Genomic DNA, 22,576 nt, shown 5'->3' on the forward strand with positions numbered 1-22,576 from the left:
AAATGGTCGATTTAGTATAATAGTCTTTTTTTGATGCATTTCCTTTTGTGAATTAAGTTCTTTATCTATTTTAGCTAATAAAATTTTAATGTTTTTCTCATAAATTTGCTGTTTCTTGGAGTAATTAATCTTTTATTATATTTGCTGCAGGTAGCCATTTGGCTTATTTCAGTGCTTTCCTTTTTACTGAATACTGTCTTCCCCATTATAGGTGCGAAATTCAGACCCTAATGATCCAAATAAAGAAATGGTTGTTCAACTTCTAGATGACTTTAAAATATCAGGAGTTAATGGAACACGTATCCTTTTTAAAACCTATTGAAAAATAAATCATGAATTAACTTTATCCCAAAAAAGGAACCAGATTTGTAAAACAGCATTGGTCTCTTTTCTGAAGGCAAACTAAAATCAAATTACTTTCTTTTCTTATAAATTTCTGACCACAGATGTGAATCATATCTGTCTTTATATATTGTGATATTTCAGGGTATTATTTTAGGCTTTTCCCCCTTTTCAGCCCAGTTAAGCCAAAGTGAAAATAACTTTTTTAGAAAATAGCTTTGTATTATTAAGAGGAGGTTCTATGATTTTTATCAGCACAGAAATTTTAATAAAGTAATTTTTCATGATAAATTCTGGGTAAACATTGAAGAGGTTGTGTGTGTAGTTAAATGTTTATAACCTAAACAGGTGTGATTGTTCACATACTATCAATGAAAAACTGACTTGTTTTATGATTTTATCCAGATCCTTAGAATTTTATAATTGGAGGGAAGCTCAGCTGATTTTCTTTATGAGTTAATTTCAGAGTGACATGCAGTGAACTAATTGAAAGGTTGTTGTAACAGCTATGTTAATAAAGGCCTATCAGACTTTTCAGAATAAATGATAGCATCTCACTCGGATTGGAGAGTCTAAAACTGCTTATTCATAAACTATTTAAAAATGTAAAGAAAAGACTTTTCATATATCATTCTATTTCCCTATATGTTTAGCTTCTCTTAACATTCTTAATTGCAAGCGATGATCTTTTTTTAAGGAGACAGACTGCATATGGTTCTGTAGTATCATGTGGACTATGGTAAGAGATATGAACAGAGAAGCAAAAAGAAAAGATGGGAAAGCAGAGAGAACAGGTGATGTGAAAATATTTTATCTGTCATTCTGTAGTTAGTTGTGAGTTATTTCCTTGAAGTGAAACTTACATCCCTATTCCCTAAGGAAAACTTGTAAGAATCATCCCATTTTAAAACAGTATCTTGGGTCCATTGTGGTCACTTTTTGTTGGCTTACTGTGTATGAATTCTGTTTCCTGATTTTTAGATCTTGTCTTGTACCAGATTTCTTTACTAATTTGGAAATGTTACAAATAAAACTATTCTAATAAGACATATTCTAATAATGTCCTCTCCTTAGTAATGTTCATTGCCTTTATTTGACCCAAAACTAGAAAACTTTTTGAAAATTATTGAAATATCTTAGTAGATTTGAATTTCAAGCTCCAAGATATTTTCAAAACTTACCAGGTGGTTTCTCTGTAGTTTCTATTAATTTAATCCCTATTTTATTAATTTATTTCTTTGTCCTTATCCATTTCTCTCTGCCCTTCCTCCTTCTTGGCTCTCTTGGCTACTGATATCTGCTGCTATAGATTGAAAAGGATAAAACTCAGAGCACTGAGTTAAGGGTTAATGAGTTAGTTTCCTGCCCCTCATCTCTTTTCACTGTGCAGACATACATCATGAAACTATACGTCTGACTTTTTTTTCTATATACTGCTTTTTCCCTGGAGCAGTAGCCTTTCTCATCCTATCTAATAATAGAGAAACATGGTAATTAGCCGTAACTTCGCTACCCTTCCCATTGGCTAATCAGCAAGATATGCAAATTAACTGCCAACCAAGATGGCGGCCGGCAGCCAGGCAGCTGAAGCGAACAGAAGGCTTGCTTGCTCCAGTGATAGAGGAAGCCAAGGTTCCCCGCCTGCCGCTGCCGGCCTCTGAGCTTGCACTCTAAGCAATTATGTTGCAATTATAGAAGTTAAACAATCCCCAGAAACCTGCTTTCAGCCGGCAGAGCTGGAGCAGCAGGACCGCAACAGTGCTACAGTTATAGAACCCAAACAAACCCAGATACCTGCTTTCAGCAGCCGAGGTCTCAGAGCTGGAGCCGAGCCTCAGAGCTAAAGCTGGCTCTCAGTTCCAGTGACAGCCATAGAAGGTAAATAAATCCCAGAATACAAAAGAAAAAAAGGAGAGGTTGGGAGCTTCAGTCACCTGCCAGCCTGAAAATGGCCCTCAGCCCCTCACCCAGACTGGCCAGGTACCCCAGTGGGAACCCCCACCCTGAAGGGGATGTGACCAGCTGCAGACAGGCATCATCCCCTCATCCAGGCTGGCCAGGCACCCCAGTGAGGACCCCCACCCTGAAGGGGGTGTGACCAGCTGCAAACAGCCATCATCCCCTCATCCAGGCTGGCCAGGCACTCAGGCGGGACCCCCACCCTGAAGGGGGTGTGACCAGCTGCAAACAGCCGTCATCCCCTCATCCAGGCTGGCCAGGCACCCAAGCGGGACCCTTACCCTGATCCAGGACACCCTTCAGGGCAAACCAGCCAGCCCCCACCCATGCACCAGGCCTCTATCCTATATAGTAAAAGGGTAATATGAAAACTGACCCTAACAGCAGAAAGACTGGGAATGACTGGTCACTATGACACACACTGACCACCAGGGGGCAGACTCTCAATGCAGGAGCTGCCCTCTGGTGTTCAGGTCGCTCTCACATGGGAGGAGCTCTGCTCAGCCACAAGCCAGGCTGATGGCTGCCAGTACAGCAGTGGTGGTGGGAGCCTCTCCTGCCTCCTCAGCAGTGCTAAGGATGTCTGACTACAGTTTAGGCCTGTTCCCCACTGGCAAGTGGACATCCCCTGAGGGCTGCCGGGTTGCCAGAGGGATTTCTGATTGCCATCTTAGGCCCAATCCCCCAGGGAGCAGGCCTAAGCCAACAGGTGGTCATCCCCTGAGGGGTCCCAGACTGCGAGAGGGCACAGGCCAGGCTGAGGGACCCCCCCCCTCAAGTGCACAAATTTTTGTGCACCGGGCCTCTAGTATCTACATATTCTATATACATAAAAGCCTAAGCGACCGAACGACTGGTTGACCAGTTGCTATGATGCACTCTGACCACCAAGTGGAAGATGCTTAATGCAGGAGCTACCCCCCAGTGATCAGTGCGCTCCCATAGCCAACCTCCCACAGCTGGCCAACCTCCCTCAGTACCTCCCCCCAGCTGGCTAACCTCCCACAATCCCTCTCCCCAGCCTCCAGTCCCCCCCACCCCCCATTGGCCCCAGTTTGGGGAGGTGCAACCTCCTGCGGTCTCTACCCCCAGCCAGCTGCCCACACCCCCCCCCCCCCCATCAGCCCTGATCACCAGCCAGGCCGAGGGAACCCCACCCATGCACAAATTTGTGCACCAGGCCTCTAGAAATATAAAGAGCCCTGAGCTAGAAAGGTATGTAGACTTCTATAACCTCTATGGATAGTGAGATGAATGACTAAGAAGGAAGAGCTGGTCTGTACATAATATGGACACTAGCCAGTGAGCGTCATTTTTGGCCATCTATGTGATTTATGTCTTTAGGATACTTTTTTCCCTAGTATGCATTTTGACTCTTTTGCTAGCTCCTCTTGTTCAGAATGCACACTAAATATGGCTCTTACTTCATTTAAAAGGCTTTTGTTTGTTTTTCTTTACACCATCTCCCCAAAAAATGTTTTTTCATATATCTTTTTGATATTTTATCCAATTATTTTTGTTTTCTAAGCTACCAAATATTTGGTCAATTTTATATCACCCCTTACAAATTAAAATAACATTGTTGCCATATTGCAATGCTTCTCTCAATAAATAAAATTTAAGGTTGAAAACTAAGAGTATAAGCAAATAAATTAAAAATTCTGTTTCCTGGGTTTTTCTGTATCTGTGTGTATATCTTTATTATTGAAAGTATTAATAGTGTTCCCCTCTTTCCCTCATTAACCCCTTACCTTTCTACTTGAGCACCCTCACCAGGCCTTTACTGTACTACTGTCTGTGTCCATGGGTTATGTATATATGCATTTAATTCAGTCTATTGCATGCTTCCATGTTTCTGGATCTATTTTATTTGTTACTTTATGTTGTTCATTAGAGTCTACAAGTAAGTGAGATCATGTGATATTTGTCTTTCTCTGACTGGCTTATTTCACTTAGCATAATACTCTCCAGGTCCCTCTGTTGTCTCAAAGGGTAAGAGGTTCTTTTTTTACAACTGCATAGTATTTCATTGTGTAAATGTATCACAACTTCTTTATCCACTCAGCTACTAATGGGCCGTTTCCAGATCTTAGCTACCCTATATAATAAAAGCCTGATATGCTAAGTGTCTGGTCATCCAGTTGTCTGTTCAATCAAAGCATAATATGCTAATGATATGCAAAGGCTGCTCAACCGCTTGCTATGACGTGCACTGACCACAAGGGGGAAGACCCTTTAACTGGTAGGTTACCTTGTTCCTGGGGTCTGGCCGATTGGGGACTGAGCGAGGTGAGCTGGACACACCCTGGAGCCCTCCTGTGTCCCTCCCTGGCCCCTTTCGTGCACCAGTGGGGTCCCTCAGCCTGGCCTGCACCCTCTCATAATCCGGGACACCTTGGGAGAGCCGATTTCTGCCGGATCCCGCATGCCAGGCCAAGGGACCCCACTGGTGCATGAATTCGTCTTGGATATAGTCACTTGCTTTTCATTATTTTGTATACTTCCTGCCATGATTCCCTTCTAGCCTAAAGTGTTTCTATTGAGAAATCAGCTGACAGTCTAATGGTAATTTCCTTATAGATAATTTTCTGTCTCTCATCTTGCAGCTTTTAAGATTCTTTGTCTTTAACATTTGCCATTTATGATGTGTCTTGTTGTGGGTCTTTTTGGATTCATCTTTATTGATACTTTCTGTGTTCCTTGGCCCTGTGTGACTTTCTTCACCAAGTCAGGGAAGTCTTCTGTCATTACTTCTTCAAACAGATTCTCTATCTATCCTTACTCAGATTCTTCTCCTTGGGGCACTCCTTTGAGGTGAATGTTGTTAGATTTCATTGTCCCAAAGCTCCCTTAAATTCTCCTGCTTTTTTTTTTTTTTTTTTCAGTTGCTGTGAATGGATGTTTTTTCCTATCTTGTCTTTTAATTCTCTGATTCAGTCCTCCACTTCTTCTAGCTTACTGTTGATTCCTTACAGGCTATTCTTTCTTTTAGTTATGTCATCATTTCCGATAGATTTTTATTTATGGTTTCTACCTTTTTTTTTTAATGCTAGTGTAGTTCTCAATAAGTTCCATATCGTTCTCCTTAAGTTCTTACTAAGCTCTTTGAGCACCCTTATAACCATTACTTTGAATTATTATCTGACAAATTGCTTGCCTCCATTTCATTTAGTTCATTTTCTGGTGATTACGTCTTCAGTTTCATTTGTTGGTTGGTTGTTTGTCTCCCCATTTTTTCTGTCCCTTTGTATTTGTTTCTAGGTATTAGATCAAACTGCTATGCCTCCAGATTTCATGGGATGGTCTTAGGTAGTAAGTGTTTTGTAGGACCCAGTGGTGCAGTATCTTGGACCTCCTGAAAATACCATCCCGTAGTGGAGGGCTCCCTCTTCACTTTTGACCTACTGCCTATGGGGGCTGGTTCAGTCCCTCTTGCGGCCTTGCCCTTCCTATCAGTTTCCAGGGGTTTTGTGTCCTTCCTTGATATGTCTCCTCCTCAGCTGGGCCTCAATTGGTAATTCCAGGTGAATGTATTTCCAGTCTGGCACTGGTAGGAGATCTAAGAAAGGTCTGCATATTTGATCGCTATCTTTGCATATGTGTTTGTTTTTAAGCAATCTGCACTTCTAAAATTATTTCTTTTTATTGATTTCAGAAAGGAAGGGAGAGGGAGAGAGAGAAACTTCGATGAGAGAGAATCATCATTGGCTGCTGTCTTCATGCCACCCCACCCCCTTACTGGGATCAAGCCCACAACCCAGGCATATGCCCTGACCAGGAGTCAAATGTCTTGAGGTTGACGCTCAACCACTGAACCCCACATGGCTGGGCAAGCCGTCTACACTTTTAAAAATTCTGTTTTGATGTATTTTACATATACAAAAATAGAATAGTTTAATGAATCCCCACAGATCCATTACCCATTTCAGCCATTATCAACTGAGAGCCAATATTGTTTTATCTCTACCTCCTGATAATTTTGTGACCAATATTAGATATATTCTTTCATCCATAATTGTTTTTAGAATATATGTCCAAAAGACAAGGACTCTTAAAATACAACTTTAACATAATTATTATATCTAAAAATAATTGGTTGTTGACCTATGAACCAGGTCACAGTTCTGTACCCAATCAGGGCATGTGCACAGGTTGTGGGCTTAATCCCCAGTAGGGGGCATACAGGAGACAGCCAATCAATCATTCTCTCATTGATGTTTCTATCTCTCCCTCTCCCTTGATCTCTGAAACCAATCAAAAATATTATTTTAAAAATTGGGACCAATTTCTTTGAAATTCAGTATCTAGTCAATGTTTCAGTCTCTCTAAATGTCTCATGTTTTTTTCTTTTAGTTTTGTTTTGTGTTTTTGTTTTGTTTCTTATTTGAGTCAGGATCCACATAATGTCTTGACAGTTTTTTATAATTTGTCACATGAAGATGTTTCCGATTCATCTTATACATTTCTGGTCCAAATCTGGAATCATCCATTTCTCTGAGAAGTCATAACTCCTTTTATAGTGGAAAATGGCAAATAGAATCTAAGCACTAGGAGTATACTTTGATACTGGGTTGATCACTGCTGTTATTTTTATAATTTTTTGATCTATTGTAAAGAATAAAACCTTTATTTGTTGTTCTTCCCTTTTTGGGGGGTCACTTTAAGTTGCCCCTACAGCTTACTCTTGTGGGTGTCAGTTGGTTTGTTTGTACTTTTTTCTGTTTTTCACTTTGCATAGTTTCTTTTGCTATGCGTTCAAGTTCACTAATCTTATTCTGCAGTGCTTTATCTGCTATTTATCCTATCCAGCATGTTTTCATCTCAGAGGTTCTATTTGGGTCTCTTTTTTTATATCTTCTATGTCTACGCTTTTCAGTATATAGAATGCAGTTATAATGTTTAATGTTCTTGTCTGTTAATCCTGATTTTGGTTACAGTTCTGGGTCAGTTAGCTGCCTGGTAATCTTTGAGACATTGTGATTTTTTTTTTACCATCTTGGCTGCTGATTTTTTTTTTTTTTTAAGAGCCTCTTTCTTTTTCTTTCTTTTTTTTGAATATATTTTTATTTCAGAGAGTAAGGGAGAGGGAAAGATAGAAACATCAGTGATGATAGAGAACCATTGATTGGCTGCCTCCTGCATGCCCCATATTGGGGATCGAGCCCACAACCTGGGCATGTTCCCTTGGCTGGAATTGAACCCATGACCCTTCAGTCTGCAAGCCAACACACTATCCATTGAGCCAAACTGGCTAGGTCTGCTGAATATTTTTTATTCCTATATATCTTGAGCTTGTTCTGGGAAGCAGTTGTTTTACTTGGAAATAGTTTGATCCTTTTCAGATTTTACTTTTATGACTTGTTAGATAGATCCAGAGCAGTGTTCAGTCTTGGGCTATGAGATATAATACTGTATTAGTTTTGGATATACAACATAATGTTAATATGCAGAATAGTATCATAACTAGAAGTTTGTACCTTTTGGCCACCTTCACTTATTTCCTCACCTGTGGCAACAATCAATCTGTTCTTATCTATAAATTTGGGGAGTTTTTGTTTTTTAGATACCACATATGATTGATATCTAGTATTTGTCTTTCTCTGTCTGACACTTTTCACTTAGCATAATGCCCTCAAGGCCTATTCATGTTGTCACAAATGGTAGGATTTTCTTCTGTTTTATGGCTGAATATTCCATTGTGTGTATGTACTACCTCTTCTTTATCCACTCATCCAGTTCACCCCTCAATGGACACTTAGGTTGTTTCTGTGTCTTGGCTGTTGTAAATAATGCTGCAATGACATGGGCTTCCAGATATCTCTTTGTCATGGTGTTTTTGTTTCCTTCAGATAAATACTCAGAAATGGAATTTCTAGATCATATGGTAATTGTATTTTTAACTTTTTGAAGAAATTCCATGTTGTTTTCCATAGTGGCTGCATCAACAGTGCACAAGAGTTCTCTGCTTCACATCCTCACCAACACTTATCTCTTGTCTATTTCATAATAGCCATTCTAAGGGGTGTGTGGTAATGTCTCATTGTGGTTTGGATTTGCATTTCCCTTATTATTGTACCTGTTAGCCATCATTTTGTCATCTTTGAAAAATTTTCTATTCAAACCCTCTGCTCATTTTTTAATTGGATAGGGGTTTTCTATTGAGTTATATAACTTGTTTATATATTTTGTTGAGAGAGAGAGAAACATCCATTTGTGTTTCCACTTATTAATGCATTCATTGTTTGATTCTTATATGTGCCCTGACCAGGGATTGAACCTGCAACCTTGGCATACCGGGACGATGTTTAAACCAACTGAGCTACCCAGCCAGGACAACTTATTTATTTATTTTAGATACTGTCCTCTTAATCTGATATTGGTTTGCAAATATTTTCTCCCATGCCATAGATTGCTTTTGCATTTAATTGATGGTTTCCTTTGCTGTGCAGATTTTTGTTAGGTGTAGTCCCACGTGTTTATTTTTACTTTTGTTGCCTTTGCTTTTCTTGTCAAATCCAAAAAAAATCTTCACTGAGACCAATGTCACAGAGCTATCCCCTATATTTTCTTCTAGGAGTTTTATGGTTTCAGGTCTTACGGTTAAGACTTTAATTCATTTTGAGTTGATTTTGAGTTCAGTGGTCTTTTGCATGTGGCTGTCCAGTTTTCTCAACACCATGTATTGAAGAGATTGTTTTTTCCCCATTGTATAATCTTGACTATTCTGTCGTAAATTAATTGACCATATACGTGAGGTTTCATTTCTGGACCACAAGTACGACTGAATTTTTCTAGTCTTTTTAATGAGAGCACACACTGTTGGTACCCCAGGGAATGCTGGGCACTGTTTCCTCTAATCCTTCCAGGTGATTTCTTTTCTGTCTGCCTCTGGTAGTTTCCTCATATACCTATTCTGATTAATACACTGCTAAATACTTGTAGGGGCTCCCTCTACAATCTCCAGGCTTCTCTTTTTCTGCAGCTCTCTACTCTCTGGTATCTTGAGCTGCCTTAGTCTCTCAAGACTCAGTTCCATATGTTTACCTTAAGGCAGTGGTTCTCAACCTTCCTAATGCTGCGACCCTTTAATACAGTTCCTCATGTTGTGGTGACCCCCAACCATAAAATTATTTTCGTTGCTACTTCATAACTGTAATTTTGCTACTGTTATGAATCATAATGTAAATATCTGATATGCAGGATGTATTTTCATTGTTACAAATTGAAGCATAATTAAAGCATAGTGATTAACACAAAAACAATATGTAATTATATATGTGTTTTCCAATGGTCTTAGGCGACCCCTGTGAAAGGGTCGTTCAATCCCCAAAGGGGTCGCGACCCACAGGTTGAGAACCGCTGCCTTAAGGGGTCTGCCTGGAAAATCTCGAGGCAGTAAGATGGAAGAACCGTAGGCTTCAGCTCATTTACTTACCTTCTCTCAGAGATCACTGACTTCATTGCCTGATGTCCAGGGTCTTAAAATCTGTTATTTTATGTATTTTGTCTGCTTTTGTTGCCATTTCAAGCAAGAGGGTAAATCCAGTTCTGTTACTTCACCTTGCCTGAAACAGATTTCCTAGTTGTATGTTTAATTCCAACCAGTTTTCCAAAGTGGTAGTACTATTTTACATTTCTACTAACTTAATATGAGAGTTTTAATTGCTCCACATTCTCACTTACATTTGGTTATGTTAGTCTTTTTATTTTAGTCCATTCTAGTGAGTTTGAATGTTATCTTACTGTACTTTTGATTTCTATTTCTCTGAGGTAGTCATGTCCCTTTAATCTTTAATTTAGAATACTTCCCACGGCATTAACTTTTTTACTAATTTTTCCAAAGAATGTTTTGTCTCTTAATTTGGATTGGTCTAATTGTTTCCTCATAGTTAAATTGAGGTTAAATCATTTTTGTCAGGCACACTAGATGGATGATGTTTTGTTCTTCTCAGGGGGCACATGATGTGAATTTGTGCTTCATCATTGGCAGTGATAGTTTGCTCAGTAGGTTATGGCAGTGTTTTCCAGATTTCTCTGGTTAAAAGTACCTTTTTCCTTTTATAATTAATAAGCAATCTTTGGGGTGATATTGTTTCAGTTTTCCCAATAGTTTTTCATTCGGTAGTTTAGTTTTAGTATGCATTGATTTTTACCTGAACCAGTTATTATAGTCATTGTAAAATTGTGGCTTTCTATTTCTGTCATACTTTGTATATTTATTACTTGACTTTTTCTCTAAAAGGAGGTATTTCCTGTCTCCTGATACATACTTGTTGTAGTATCCATTTGGACTCATTCTATTTTTAATTTATAAGTTAATTCATAACTTTACTCGTTAAAATGTTCTGAACTTGGATTAATGACATCTTCAAACTGATTTGTTTATTCTTGACATTTTTCCTGCTGGCATAGCAAAATGGTCCAGGTTCACCCTGGATTTGGCCATTTCTTCAAGGAACCAGGGTTTTCTTTAGTGGAAAATTTAAAACGAAGTTTGGGCACTAGGTCATTATTACATATCTGTGTTTTTGATTTTCCAATTTATGTAGAAATTTCTAGAGATAGAAGATAACAACATCTTGCTACTAAAATCCCTGCAGCTCTGCATACAACCAGGCTGGCAGTATTTCTGCTGTGTGTCAATGATGGGGATGCTCACACGCAGAGAAAACATGGTGGCACTGGAACTGAGACTAGTTTTGTAAACTACAGAGCATAAAGCACGTCAGTTTCCTATATTATTTAAAATGTTGACATTTGCATTTTGGGGGTTAAGTCTTGGTACTTTATCTTCTAGTTAAAGCAATATTTCTTTCTTTTCTTTTTCTTTTTCTTTTTTTTTTTTTTGTATAGTCTTATTGATAAATGAACCTACCAGAATTTTCCATTTCTTGGGTGTTTTCAGTAACTAAAGCATTAATTAACCTTTGGAATTTCAGAATATTGACAGTTAGATTTTTTTTAGTCAAGCTCTATTACCTTTTATACTGAAAGAATAATACAGTAACATTTTCATTGGGTTGGAATGCATTTTGCCTCCCTTTTTCCTCCTTAATAAACTTCTAGATATCTGCATGGTGTTTGAAGTTTTGGGGCATCATCTGCTGAAGTGGATCATCAAGTCCAATTATCAAGGGCTTCCACTGCCTTGTGTCAAAAAAATCATTCAGCAAGTATGTATCTTAGTATCTTCTATGTGGTGATTTTTATTTTTTTATATTCTTGAAGTGTCAGGAGTTTCCTGTTTCCAATAGAAGTTTTATTTTAAAAAGTAGGCTTTTTAAATTGTTTTACTCAGTCCATAGGATTCACTATATTTATTCTGTTGTTAAACATTTTATCTAAACCATTTCCCCCCAGTTCATTTTCTATAGCCCTGGCCAGTTTGGCTCAGTGGATAGAGTGTCAGCCCACAGACTGAAGGGTCCTGGGTTCCAGTCCAATCAAGGGCATGTACCTTGGTTGCAGGCTCAATCCCCAGACCTGGTTGGGGTGCCTGCAGGAGACAACTAATCGATGTTTTTCTCTCCCTGTCTCTCCCATCAAATTCTGTTCTCTAAAATCAACAGAAAAATATCTTTGGGGCCATAACCGGTTTGGCTCAGTGGGTAGAGCGTCGGCCTGCGGACTGAAAGGTCCCAGGTTCGATTCCGGTCAAGGGCATGTACCTTGGTTGCGGGCACATCCCCAGTAGGGGGTGTGCAGGAGGCAGCTGATCGATGTTTCTCTCTCATCGATGTTTCTAACTCTCCATCCCTCTCCCATCCTCTCTGTAAAAAAATCAATAAAATATATTTTTTTAAAAAAGAAACATATCTTTGGGTGAGGATTAACAATAACAACAAAAAACAATTTCTATAATAATTACTAGAGGGGAAGCTGTGTGCAGTTCCTGATTTTTGAAAATTTGGAACCCTTATTTAGAAGTTCTGGTTACAAATACTAATTCTGTGGTACTAAAGAATTGCTATGTCGCCCTAGCCAGTTTGGCTCAGTGGACAGTGTTGGCCCACAGACTGAAGGGTCTCAGGTTCAATTCCAGTCAAGGGCACATACCTCAGTTTGATCTCCGGCCCTGCCTGGTCCAGACATGTGCAGGAGGCAACCAATTGATGTTTCTCTCCACATCGATGTTTCTCTCTCTCTCTGTCTCTCCCTCCCTTCCACTCTTTCTAAAAATCAATGGAAAAATATCCTTAGGTGAGTATTACCAGAAAAGGAATTGCCAGGTCAAATCATTACAATCTCTTTTTATAACATTGTTCATGGGCACTTTCTTTTTCTTTTTTTAAAAATGTTTTTATTGATTTTTTGGAGGGTTTGTGGTTGTTGTTGTTTTTTTTGAGAGAGAGAGAGAGAGAGAGAGAGAGAGAGAAACATCCATGTGAGAAACATGTATCAGCTGCCTCCTGCACGCCCCCTACTGGGAATTGACCCGGCAACCTGGGCATGTGCTCTGACAGGGAATCAAACTGGTAACCTTTTGGTGCATGGGATGACACTCACCCGACTGAGCCACACTGACCAGGTCTGTGGGCATTTTCTAGTATTATTAATACCTTTCAGTGTTCAGTAAAGAATACTGTCAGGAAAGTATTAATACATCAAAGGGCAAATAATTTGTTTCGACATTGTGTTTTGGTGGAAAGAGCTCCACACTGGGAAGCAAAAGTTCTTCATCAAAAGGAAATTTGAATTACAAGATACCTAAATCTCTTTCACCACGTACTAGTACATTTCAGTATTTAAAGGGCATCTGTACCATTTTTTTCCTCAATCTTTATAATGTACTTAAAAATATCTCCAAGTAGAATTCACTTTGTAAAACTTGGAAGAACTTTTTATTATAAATAAGTTAAGCTCTTGCCTTCATTCATAATTCACAGTTAATCTTTGTGCTTTAAAAAAATACCTTATTCTCTGTGGAAAGCTGCCACATCATTTGTATAGTTTTTTTTTTAAATATATTTTTATTGATTTTTTACAGAGAGGAAGGGAGAGGGATAGAGAGTTAGAAACATCCATGAGAGAGAAACATGGATCAGCTGCCTCCTGCACACTCCCTACTGGGGATGTGCCCACAACCAAGGTACATGCCCTTGACCAGAATCGAACCTGGGACTCTGCAGTCCACAGGCCAATGCTCTAGCTACTGAGCAAAACTGGTCAGGGCCATTTGTATAGTTTTATTTTTTTTTAAGTTATTGTGATTTCTTCCTTTTCCAGAAAGACTTGTCTTTTGTGTTTGCAAGTCTCCTGCTCTGTTCCCACACAGGTGTTACAGGGTCTGGATTACTTACACAGCAAGTGCCGGATCATCCACACTGACATTAAACCAGAAAACATCTTGTTGTCGGTGAATGAACAGTACATCCGGAGGCTGGCTGCAGAAGCCACAGAATGGCAGCGGTCTGGAGCTCCTCCACCTTCTGGATCTGCAGGTATATTTGTTTTGGGGACTTTGCTTTCATTAGCAATTAAGTCAAGTTTCTATTTTTATTCTATTACTAGACAGTTAAGTAAATCACATCTTCTACACTAATAAAAGAGAAACATGGTAATTGGTGCACGACCGCTACCCTTTTCATTGGCTAATCAGCGAGATATGCAAATTAACTGTCAGCCAAGATGGCGGCCGGCAGCCAGGCAGCTTGAAACTAACATGAGGCTTGGTTGCCTCAGTGACGGAGGATCGTTGGAGGAAACCAACGTTCCCCGCCTGCGGCTGCAGGCCTCTGAGCGAGCAGTTTAAGAAACGTTGTAACAAATACCACCGGACTTCAGCCAGCAGATTCACAACATTGTATGCAAAGGCCAGAAACCTACTTTCAGCCGGAGGCCTAAGAGCTGGAGCCAAGCCTCAAGGTAAAGCTGGCCCAGAATAAAAAAAGAAAAAGAAAAAAAGGAGGGGTTGGGAGCTTCAGTCACCCCCAGCCTGAAAACAGCCCTCAGCCCCTCACCCAGGCTGGCCAGGCATCCCAGTGGGGACCCCCACCCTGATCCCAGGACACCCTTCAGGGCAAACCAGCCAGCCCCACCCATGCACCAGGCCTCTACCCTATATAGTAAAAGGGTAATATGCCTCCCGGCACCGGGATCAGCGTGACAGGGGGCAGCGCCCAAACCCCCTGATTGCCCTGCGGCTCTGTGTGTGACAGGGGGCGGGGCCCCAACCCCCTGAGCAGCCCTACTCTGTGCCTGATAGGGGGGAGCTCCCTAACCCCCCCCCCCCCCCCCGCCCACACGGGCCCTGCTCTGTGTGTGATGGGGTAGAGCCATAACCTCCCCATCGGCCCTGCCCTGAGTGTGACAGTGGCGGCGCCCCAACCCCCTGATTGGCCCTGCTCTGTGGGTGACGGGGGCAGCGCCCCAACCCCCTGATTGCCCCTGCCCTGTGTGTGACAGGGGGCAGCGCCCCAACCCCTGGATTGGCCCTGCTCTGTGCATGGCAGGGGGTGGCGCTGCAACCTCCCCATCGACCCTGCCTTGAGTGTGACAGGGGACGGTGCCCCAACCCCCCAATTGGTCCTACCCTGAGCATGACTGAGGGTGGCATCACAACCTCCCAATCTGCCCTGCTCTGTGCATGAGGGGGTGGCGCCCCAACTCCCCAATCGGCCCTGCTCTGAGCCTGACCAGGGGCTGCACCTAGGGATTGGGCCTGCCCTCTGCCACCCGGGAGCAGGCCTAAGCCAGCAGGTCGTTATCTCCCGAGGGGTCCCAGACTGTGAGAGGGCACAGGCCGGGCTGAGGGACCCCCTCCTCCCCCCGAGTGCACAAATTTTTGTGCACTGGGCCTCTAGTTAAACTATAACAGTGGTTCTCAATCTTCCTAATGCCGCAACCCTTTAATACAGTTCTTTATGTGGTGACCCCCAATTTCATTGTTACAAATTGAACATAAAGCATAGTGATTAATCACAAAAACAATATGTAATTATATATGTGTTTTCTGATGGTCTTAGGCGACCCGTGAAAGGGTCATTCAACCCCCAAAGGGGTCTCAACCCACAGGTTGAGAATCGCTGATCTATAATAATAAAAGTGTAATATGCAAATCAACCGATTGGCTGAACAACAACGTCTGGACGACCACGCTATGACAGGCACTGATGCCAGGCCAGCCAAGGCGGGTGCAATTGGTCTGGGGAGGGGGGTGGGTGGCCATCACCCTGCAGAGGGAGGCCCAGACTACCCCACCTGTGGCGCTGAGGCAGGTGGGTGGGGCCTCCCTCTGTGGGGCGATCCATTGAGGGGCTCCAGGAGTGCGAGAGGGCGCAGGCTGGGCTGAGGAAGACACACATACACATATCCAGTGCACGAATTTCATGTATCAAGCCTCTAGTTTAACAAGAAGGTACAATAAGTGCTTATGTGTACAAAATAGTCCCAGTTTTCCAAAGATTTTTTTCACTCTCTGTATTGCTTCCATAATTGGAAGGAAAACACTAGAGCTTGTGTCTTTTAGGTATATATATGTTGTACAGTTGACCCTTGAACAACTGGGGACTTAAGCACATAGACCCCTATACATTAAAAATATTTGCTTTGTTAAGTCATAGCCAAATCTTTTCTAAAAGAAAAGCTTTATTGAGCCACATGCTAGCCAGAAATAGGCCTGGGTCCTGGAGCATGCTATCTAAACCATCAGCAGCAGAACTACATGGAGAAGACAACAATGTCTACCCTTCTGGGATTGGTGGATCTTTTAGACAAACAGTTTAGGGGGAAGAAAGATGTAAGTTGTTTCGAAAGAATTTAGTTATAGGTAAAGGGCTAGTTATGAGATAGGTTCAAAGGAAGAAATGTTTATTCTTTAAGATAGGTTGTGTGCAACACTCTGGAAATATCGTGCATAAGCCGGATGCAGTGACACTTGGTGGTCAGCTATTAGGCTATTTTTTCTGAGATAGTCACCTGGAGATTAATTGAAAGTGTCAGCATACCTTCAGGAATATTTGTTGGTTTTGGCCTGCATGCGTTAAGAGATTAGCCTCTCATCTCTTCCTTTCACTCTCCAGCCTGCTATAATTTAATTTAGGACACCTCAAAAAAATTTTTTCTTGCCCAGCTGGTGTGGCTCAATGGTTGAGCATCGACCTATGAACCAGGAGGTCACTGGTTCGATTCCCAGTCAGGGCTCAAGCCTGGGTTGCAGGCTCGACCCCCAGTAGGAGGCATGCAGGAGGCAGCCAATTCATGATTCTCTCTCATCATGGATGTTTCTACCTCTCTCTCCCTCTTCTTTCCTCTCTGAAATCAATAAAAATATATTTAAAATATTTTTTTTCTTGTCAGCTTAACACTTTTGACTCCCCCAAAAAGTAACTACTAATAGCCTACTGTTGACCAGAAGCCTTACCAATAACATATAGTTGATTAATACATATTTTGTATGTTATATTTCATATACTATATTCTTATGGAAAAGTAAGCTAGAGAAAAGAAAATGTTATTGAGAAAATCATTAGGAAGAGAAAAAAATCCTCAATTAAGTGGAGTCACACAGCTAAAACCTGTGGCAACTGTATATGTAAAAGCTGGTTCATGTAAAATATTTTCTCTTGTGATTTGATGGCTATTTTTGATGTGTTTACCTCTTACCATGCTCATTTATGGATCAGTGATCTGTGCAGGATCACGGTAATACCTATTAAAACCTTAAGTTTGCCCTAACTGGTTTGGCTCAGTGGATTGAGCGTCAGCCTGCGGACTGAAGGGTCCCCAGGTTCGATTCCGGTCAAGGGCATGTACCTTGGTTGCGGGCACATCCCCAGTAGGGGGTGTGCAGGAGGCAGCTGATCCATGTTTTTCTCTCATTGATATTTCTAACTCTCTATCTCTCTCCCTTCCTCTCTGTAAAAAATCAATAAAATATATATTTAAAAAAAAAAAAACACCTTAAGTTTAAGCACTGGTACGAACAGATTTTGAATCCTGGCTTCATCATCAGCTGGGTTTCCTTGAGTGAGTCATTTGACTTCGTTATTTTCTCATGCAGGAGTTATTGGGATTAAATTTCATGTTAAAGCAGTTGGCATTGTGCCATATAACATCATGTACTAAATAAATATTGGCTACTGTGATTACAATAATTATTTCCATTTGAAGTTCAGATTTTAATTTTAATAGTTTAATTATATTTGAGGACCTTTTTTAAAAAAAGATTTTTCATTGAGTTTTTAGAGAAAGAAGAAGGGATAGAGAGAGGGAGGAACATCAATGCAAGAGTGAAACATTGATCAGCTTCCTTCTGCGCGCCCCCTACTGTGGATCAAGCCCTCAACCTGGGCATGTGAACTGAACCAGCAACCTTTCCTTGCACAGGATGATGCCCTGCCAACTGAGTCACACTGGCCAGGGCTGAGGAACTTCCTTGATCTTCAAATTGAAAGTATCAGTTATTAGGCTTCCTTTGATAGGAAGTATCATAGGCTTCCTTTAAAAAGGAAAACTCAAGAAGAGGGAAATGGATAGTTTTTGATGAGCATAGCATTTCTTTTTTTTTTTTCCAAAATGAAATGGTTATAGAAATTTTACCCAACAGTATGAATACAGTTAATACTACTGATTAAGAGGGAAATTTTATGTGGTTTTGCCACAATTTTTAAAAATTTTAAAGGGATGCCCTAACCAGTTTGGCTCAGTGGATAGAGTGTCGGCCTGTGGACTGAAGGGTCCCAGGTTCGATTCCGGGCAAGGGAATGTACCTTGGTTGTGGGCACATCCCCAGTAGGGGGCGTGCAGGAGGCAGCTGATCGATGTTTCTCTCTCATCTGTGTTTCTAACTCTCTTTCCCCCTCCCTTCCTCTCTGTAAAAAATCAATGAAATATATTTAAAAAAAGTTTTAAAGGGAGACCGAAGATTCTTCCTCTCACCTAAGCTAAACTAATATTCATGATATGCTGTGTAGCAAATTACTATGGCTCTTGATGACACTCTTCATTTAAAACTGACAAGTGATAGGGGAAGAATTAGATGCGAATCCTGGGTAGGGATGAGGGGGTTGTTTTCTGTCATACTCTATTTTAAGCAGTATGTGTGAATGGGATTTTAGCAGCATTAATTGTGGAAACCAGAAATGGCATATTGGCTCTGCATTTATGCTGTCTGAAGAATTTAATTTATTTAAACTTATTTTAAGTTAGTCAACTTTTGTATGCATTATTTCTTTTAAAAAATGTTCCTATCAAAGTTGCTTAAGTAATTTTCTCTACAGTATAAACTGTACAAGAGAGATTTTTCATTCTGGTATGGTGTCTTATGTGAGCATTAGTTTATTTTTGCTGAATGCCAGGATTCTTACTTGGTTTTCTTTTCTTTTCAGTCAGTACTGCACCCCAGCCTAAACCAGTAAGTATAACGTGTTTCTGTATTTAATTCTGATCTATGGGGCAGGGATTCTCCTGTTATGGACAATGACATTTTGTTTAGAATTTGAAAACAAAGGAAAAAATATTCCTGCGCTTCTATAATTTTCTCCAAGAAATTCCATGCATCTTTGGCAAGTTGGTACTGGTGAGGTATCTATAAATTGGAGTGTGTCTGAGAGTACACCAGCCCCATAGGCTGCTCAGAGGACCAAGATTTGTTGTTAATTTTGTTTTTATTTGGTTTGATAAGAGTATACACTTTTTTGAAGTTAATGAAAAATGTCAGGGAAAGAGTGACATTTGATTAGGAAGTAATTAAAGTTAACAGTTATCTCCAACTAGGGGTAATGGATTAGCCACCTGAAGGCTTTATCTGTTTGTAATCTCCGCCCAGGCTGACAAAATGTCAAAGAATAAGAAGAAGAAATTGAAGAAGAAGCAGAAGCGCCAGGCAGAATTACTAGAGAAGCGAATGCAGGAAATTGAGGAAATGGAGAAAGAGTCGGGCCCTGGGCAAAAAAGACCAAACAAGCAAGAAGAATCAGAGAGTCCTGTTGAAAGACCCTTGAAAGAGAACCCACCTAATAAAATGACCCAAGAAAAACTTGGTATAAATAGAGCATCACAAAAATAACTTTATTGCAAAGTTTAACATTATCATTGTTATATGTAATGGTTTCATGCATACAGCACATCTTTGGGGGTGTCCTTATATAGTAAGAATACAGAATTTGTCATAAATGTTAGGCAGGTGATGTTCAAATGTAATTTCTAACTTTTCTCAGGAAATGCAACATAGACATCATTTAGCAGTTGGGTAAGGATAAGAAGATCTTTGTCCTTCTATACATAGGTTTTAGTTCAATTGTGTTTTTACATAACTGTGTAAGTTCTAGAAAATATTTTGATCTTGTGGAGAAATTTTTCTGTTCTTTCACTCCTACGCATACACATGCATCCTTTTTGTCTCTTTGTTCCTCAGAAGAGTCAAGTACCGTTGACCAGGATCTAACACTTGTGGAACGTGGTGTAGAGGGTGGTACAGCAGAAATTAATTGCAATGGAGTAATTGAAATCGTTAATTATACCGAGGACAATGAGGACAGTAATAAAGAAACACTGAGGCTTACAGATGACCTACATAATGCTAATGACTCTGATCAAAATTTGAAGCAGGAAACTAGTTTCCTAAGCTCCCCAAATGGAGACAGCAGCACATCTCAAGAAACAGACTCTAGTACACCTGTAACCTCTGAGGTGTCAGATACTGTGGTGCGTCAGTCTTTATCAAATGTAGACCAGTCACTCAGTGAACAGGACATCAGTCAGCTTCAAGAAAGTATTCGGGCAGAGATACCTTGTGAAGATGAACAAGACCAAGAACATAATGGACCACTGGACAGCAAAGGTACCTATGCAGACATATTTCCCCAATACTTCCCCGCATACATAGTCATCAATTTCATGGGTTTTGTTAATAAAGCTTTACAGCAGGTGTCCAAGTGACGTTAAATGTATAAGTCTGTATGTAACTGAATTTTATTGTCCTGTAATGGGTGCACAGCCAAGAAGGTAAAGGTTTTAAATCTGGAAACTCAAGGTGTTGCTATCTTCCCTTTGTCTTAGAAAGGTTATTGTAAGTTGCCAATTGGGGGCCTGGTGTATTACCTCAGAGTTTTATTAACTTTGGGTAGTTCTGTTCATTGAACAGTCTTATTGATAATGCCTGTTGTCTATAGGGAAATCTACTGCTGGAAATTTTCTTGTTAATCCCCTCGAACCAAAGAATGCGGAGAAGCTCCAAGTGAAGATTGCTGATCTTGGAAATGCCTGTTGGGTGGTAAGTTAAACTAGTCTCAGTGCTTTGTTTTGAAGCAACTAGTGATGAATGAGATTTGAATGTAGTTCTACTAACAGAAGAAAACATCTTCAGTTCTGTACCCAGATTGCCAGTTAACATTTTTAGTGACTGTTTTTTACTTCTTCTAGGAAAGTTCAAATATATTTATTAGAGAGAATAATATAATGAAACAATCCTGCCCAGTTAGGCGTTTATTAACAGATCACCCTGAGGTTATTTTCAGTCACTGGACTTGTCAGGTTTAGTATGGAGTCCCTTTTTATCCACATTATGGGGTTTTCAAATAGCTTGATTTTTAAGGGAGGAGTCTCTCTACTCCCTTTGCCAATTTTTCAATCTCCACACATCAGTACTTATCTTTATTTCACTCATAAATAACTTGACTATATTGCTCCCAATTCTTTTTTTCAATTTTAGGTATTATTTCTTCCTCCTGAAAAATAGGACTAATTTACCACCACTGCACCCATCCCCAGTCTTCCCAATTTAATATGATTTTTGGCTAGGTATTTATTCTGTGTTTCCTTATTAGGACTCTACTGTTACCTTTAGCTGAACTGAACATGCATTGTGTTAGGATTCCTTTTCCTTTTCTGCCTAACACTGTTTCATGCTTAGACAACTCTGTACACTTATCACTTAATTCAACCCCACATTTTCTCCTAGTGGTGTGAATACTTACACTTTAACACAAAAAGATACCTTGGTATTCTTTCTTTTTCCCTAAAAATCTCTATCCTGGAACCTGGAGTCTTCTGTCTGTGTTCATCCTTTGGATTGCCCTATCGGCCTGCTGCATTTCTGCTATTTGGGATCCTTTACTGTTGTCCTGGGGATTATTGTTTACTCTCTTTTTATATCCCTTGTTTCTGTCTCTGATCTTTCTTGGTTTTGTTTTTGTTCCATTTTTTGGAGTACATGTAACTTGAGTAGCTTCCTAAGAAAGGGTGTATGAGATTGAGCAGGCAGAGGGGAGCCTTGTGTGTCTGATATGTTTTTATTCTGCTTTTACAATCAGTTGGCTGGGCATCAAGTTCTAGGTTGAAAATCATTTCCCCTCAGTGTGGTTGTAATTGCTCCATTCTTGTCTTTTAGTTTCCTGTCTTGTTGCTGCTAAAGCTCAATGCCATTCTGATTCCTGGCCCTTTGTATGAAGCCTTTCCCCAGGGAAGTCTGAGGGACATCACTTCGCAGCAGTGTGTGCCTCTCTAGCTCTGTTTTCATCCATTATGCTATGGACTCAATAGTGAAATTCGAATTCCTTGGTTTTATTTTCTTAATTTTTTTTTTTTTTTTTTAATTCTCTTCTTCTCCTTGGTCTCTGTTCTCTAGCTCTGAAGTCGCATTATTCAAATGTTAGACCTCCTATGCAGGTGCTATCATTTCTGATGTTTCTCTCCTATTTTCTATTGTTTTATTTTCTGGAAGATTTTTTTTTTCCCCAATGGGAGGGGGATGGCAGTTTATTGTCCAACACTCTCAGAAGGGGGGTAGCCAGGGGGCTCCGTCTGCATCTCCTCCCTGCATTTGGTTAAATCAACAACTTTTCTTCTCAAATCCCTATGCTGTATAAGATAGACAAGGCCCCCCACCCCTACCCCCAGGAGGGGTTTAAGCCAGGGGTGGGCAAACTTTTTGACTGGAGGGCCACAATGGGTTCTTAAACTGGACCGGAGGGCCGGAACAAAAGCATGGATGGAGTGTTTGTGTGAACTAATATAAATTCAAAGTAAACATCATTACATTAAAGGGTACGGTCTTTTTTTTTCTTGTTTTTTGTTTTGTTTTGTTTTTAGTTTAGTTTTATTCATTTCAAATGGGCTGGATCCGCCCGCGGGCCGTAGTTTGCCCAGGCTGGTTTAGGCAGATGGATGGGCTTGGGGGTAAAGTTCAAGTATTCAGTTCTCCCAAATTACACTGCGCCCAGGCCATGAGAGTAGATCCCAACCTTGGGGTTTCTGGTGATGTTAATAGCCCTTCTCTCAGAAACTTCAAGATGAGCTCCCTACCTCTTTCCCTGACCATCACAAACCACAGTCC

At 40.5% G+C, this 22,576-nt stretch overlaps 1 protein-coding gene across 1 annotated transcript in view; it reads left to right on the forward strand.

Moving 5' to 3' along the window:
- The window catches only part of SRPK1 (SRSF protein kinase 1), a 76,842-nt gene that overhangs the window by 35,431 nt on the left and 18,835 nt on the right, over positions 1-22,576 (forward strand). The window contains 7 exon segments of the mRNA XM_036316116.1: positions 212-299; positions 11,368-11,474; positions 13,577-13,742; positions 18,630-18,655; positions 19,070-19,283; positions 19,658-20,083; positions 20,415-20,515. Of these exon segments, the coding sequence (XP_036172009.1) occupies positions 212-299; positions 11,368-11,474; positions 13,577-13,742; positions 18,630-18,655; positions 19,070-19,283; positions 19,658-20,083; positions 20,415-20,515 (1,128 nt within the window).

This window comes from Myotis myotis, unplaced genomic scaffold (genome assembly GCF_014108235.1).
Source record: "Myotis myotis isolate mMyoMyo1 unplaced genomic scaffold, mMyoMyo1.p scaffold_m19_p_7, whole genome shotgun sequence".
Classification (NCBI taxonomy): domain Eukaryota; kingdom Metazoa; phylum Chordata; class Mammalia; order Chiroptera; family Vespertilionidae; genus Myotis; species Myotis myotis.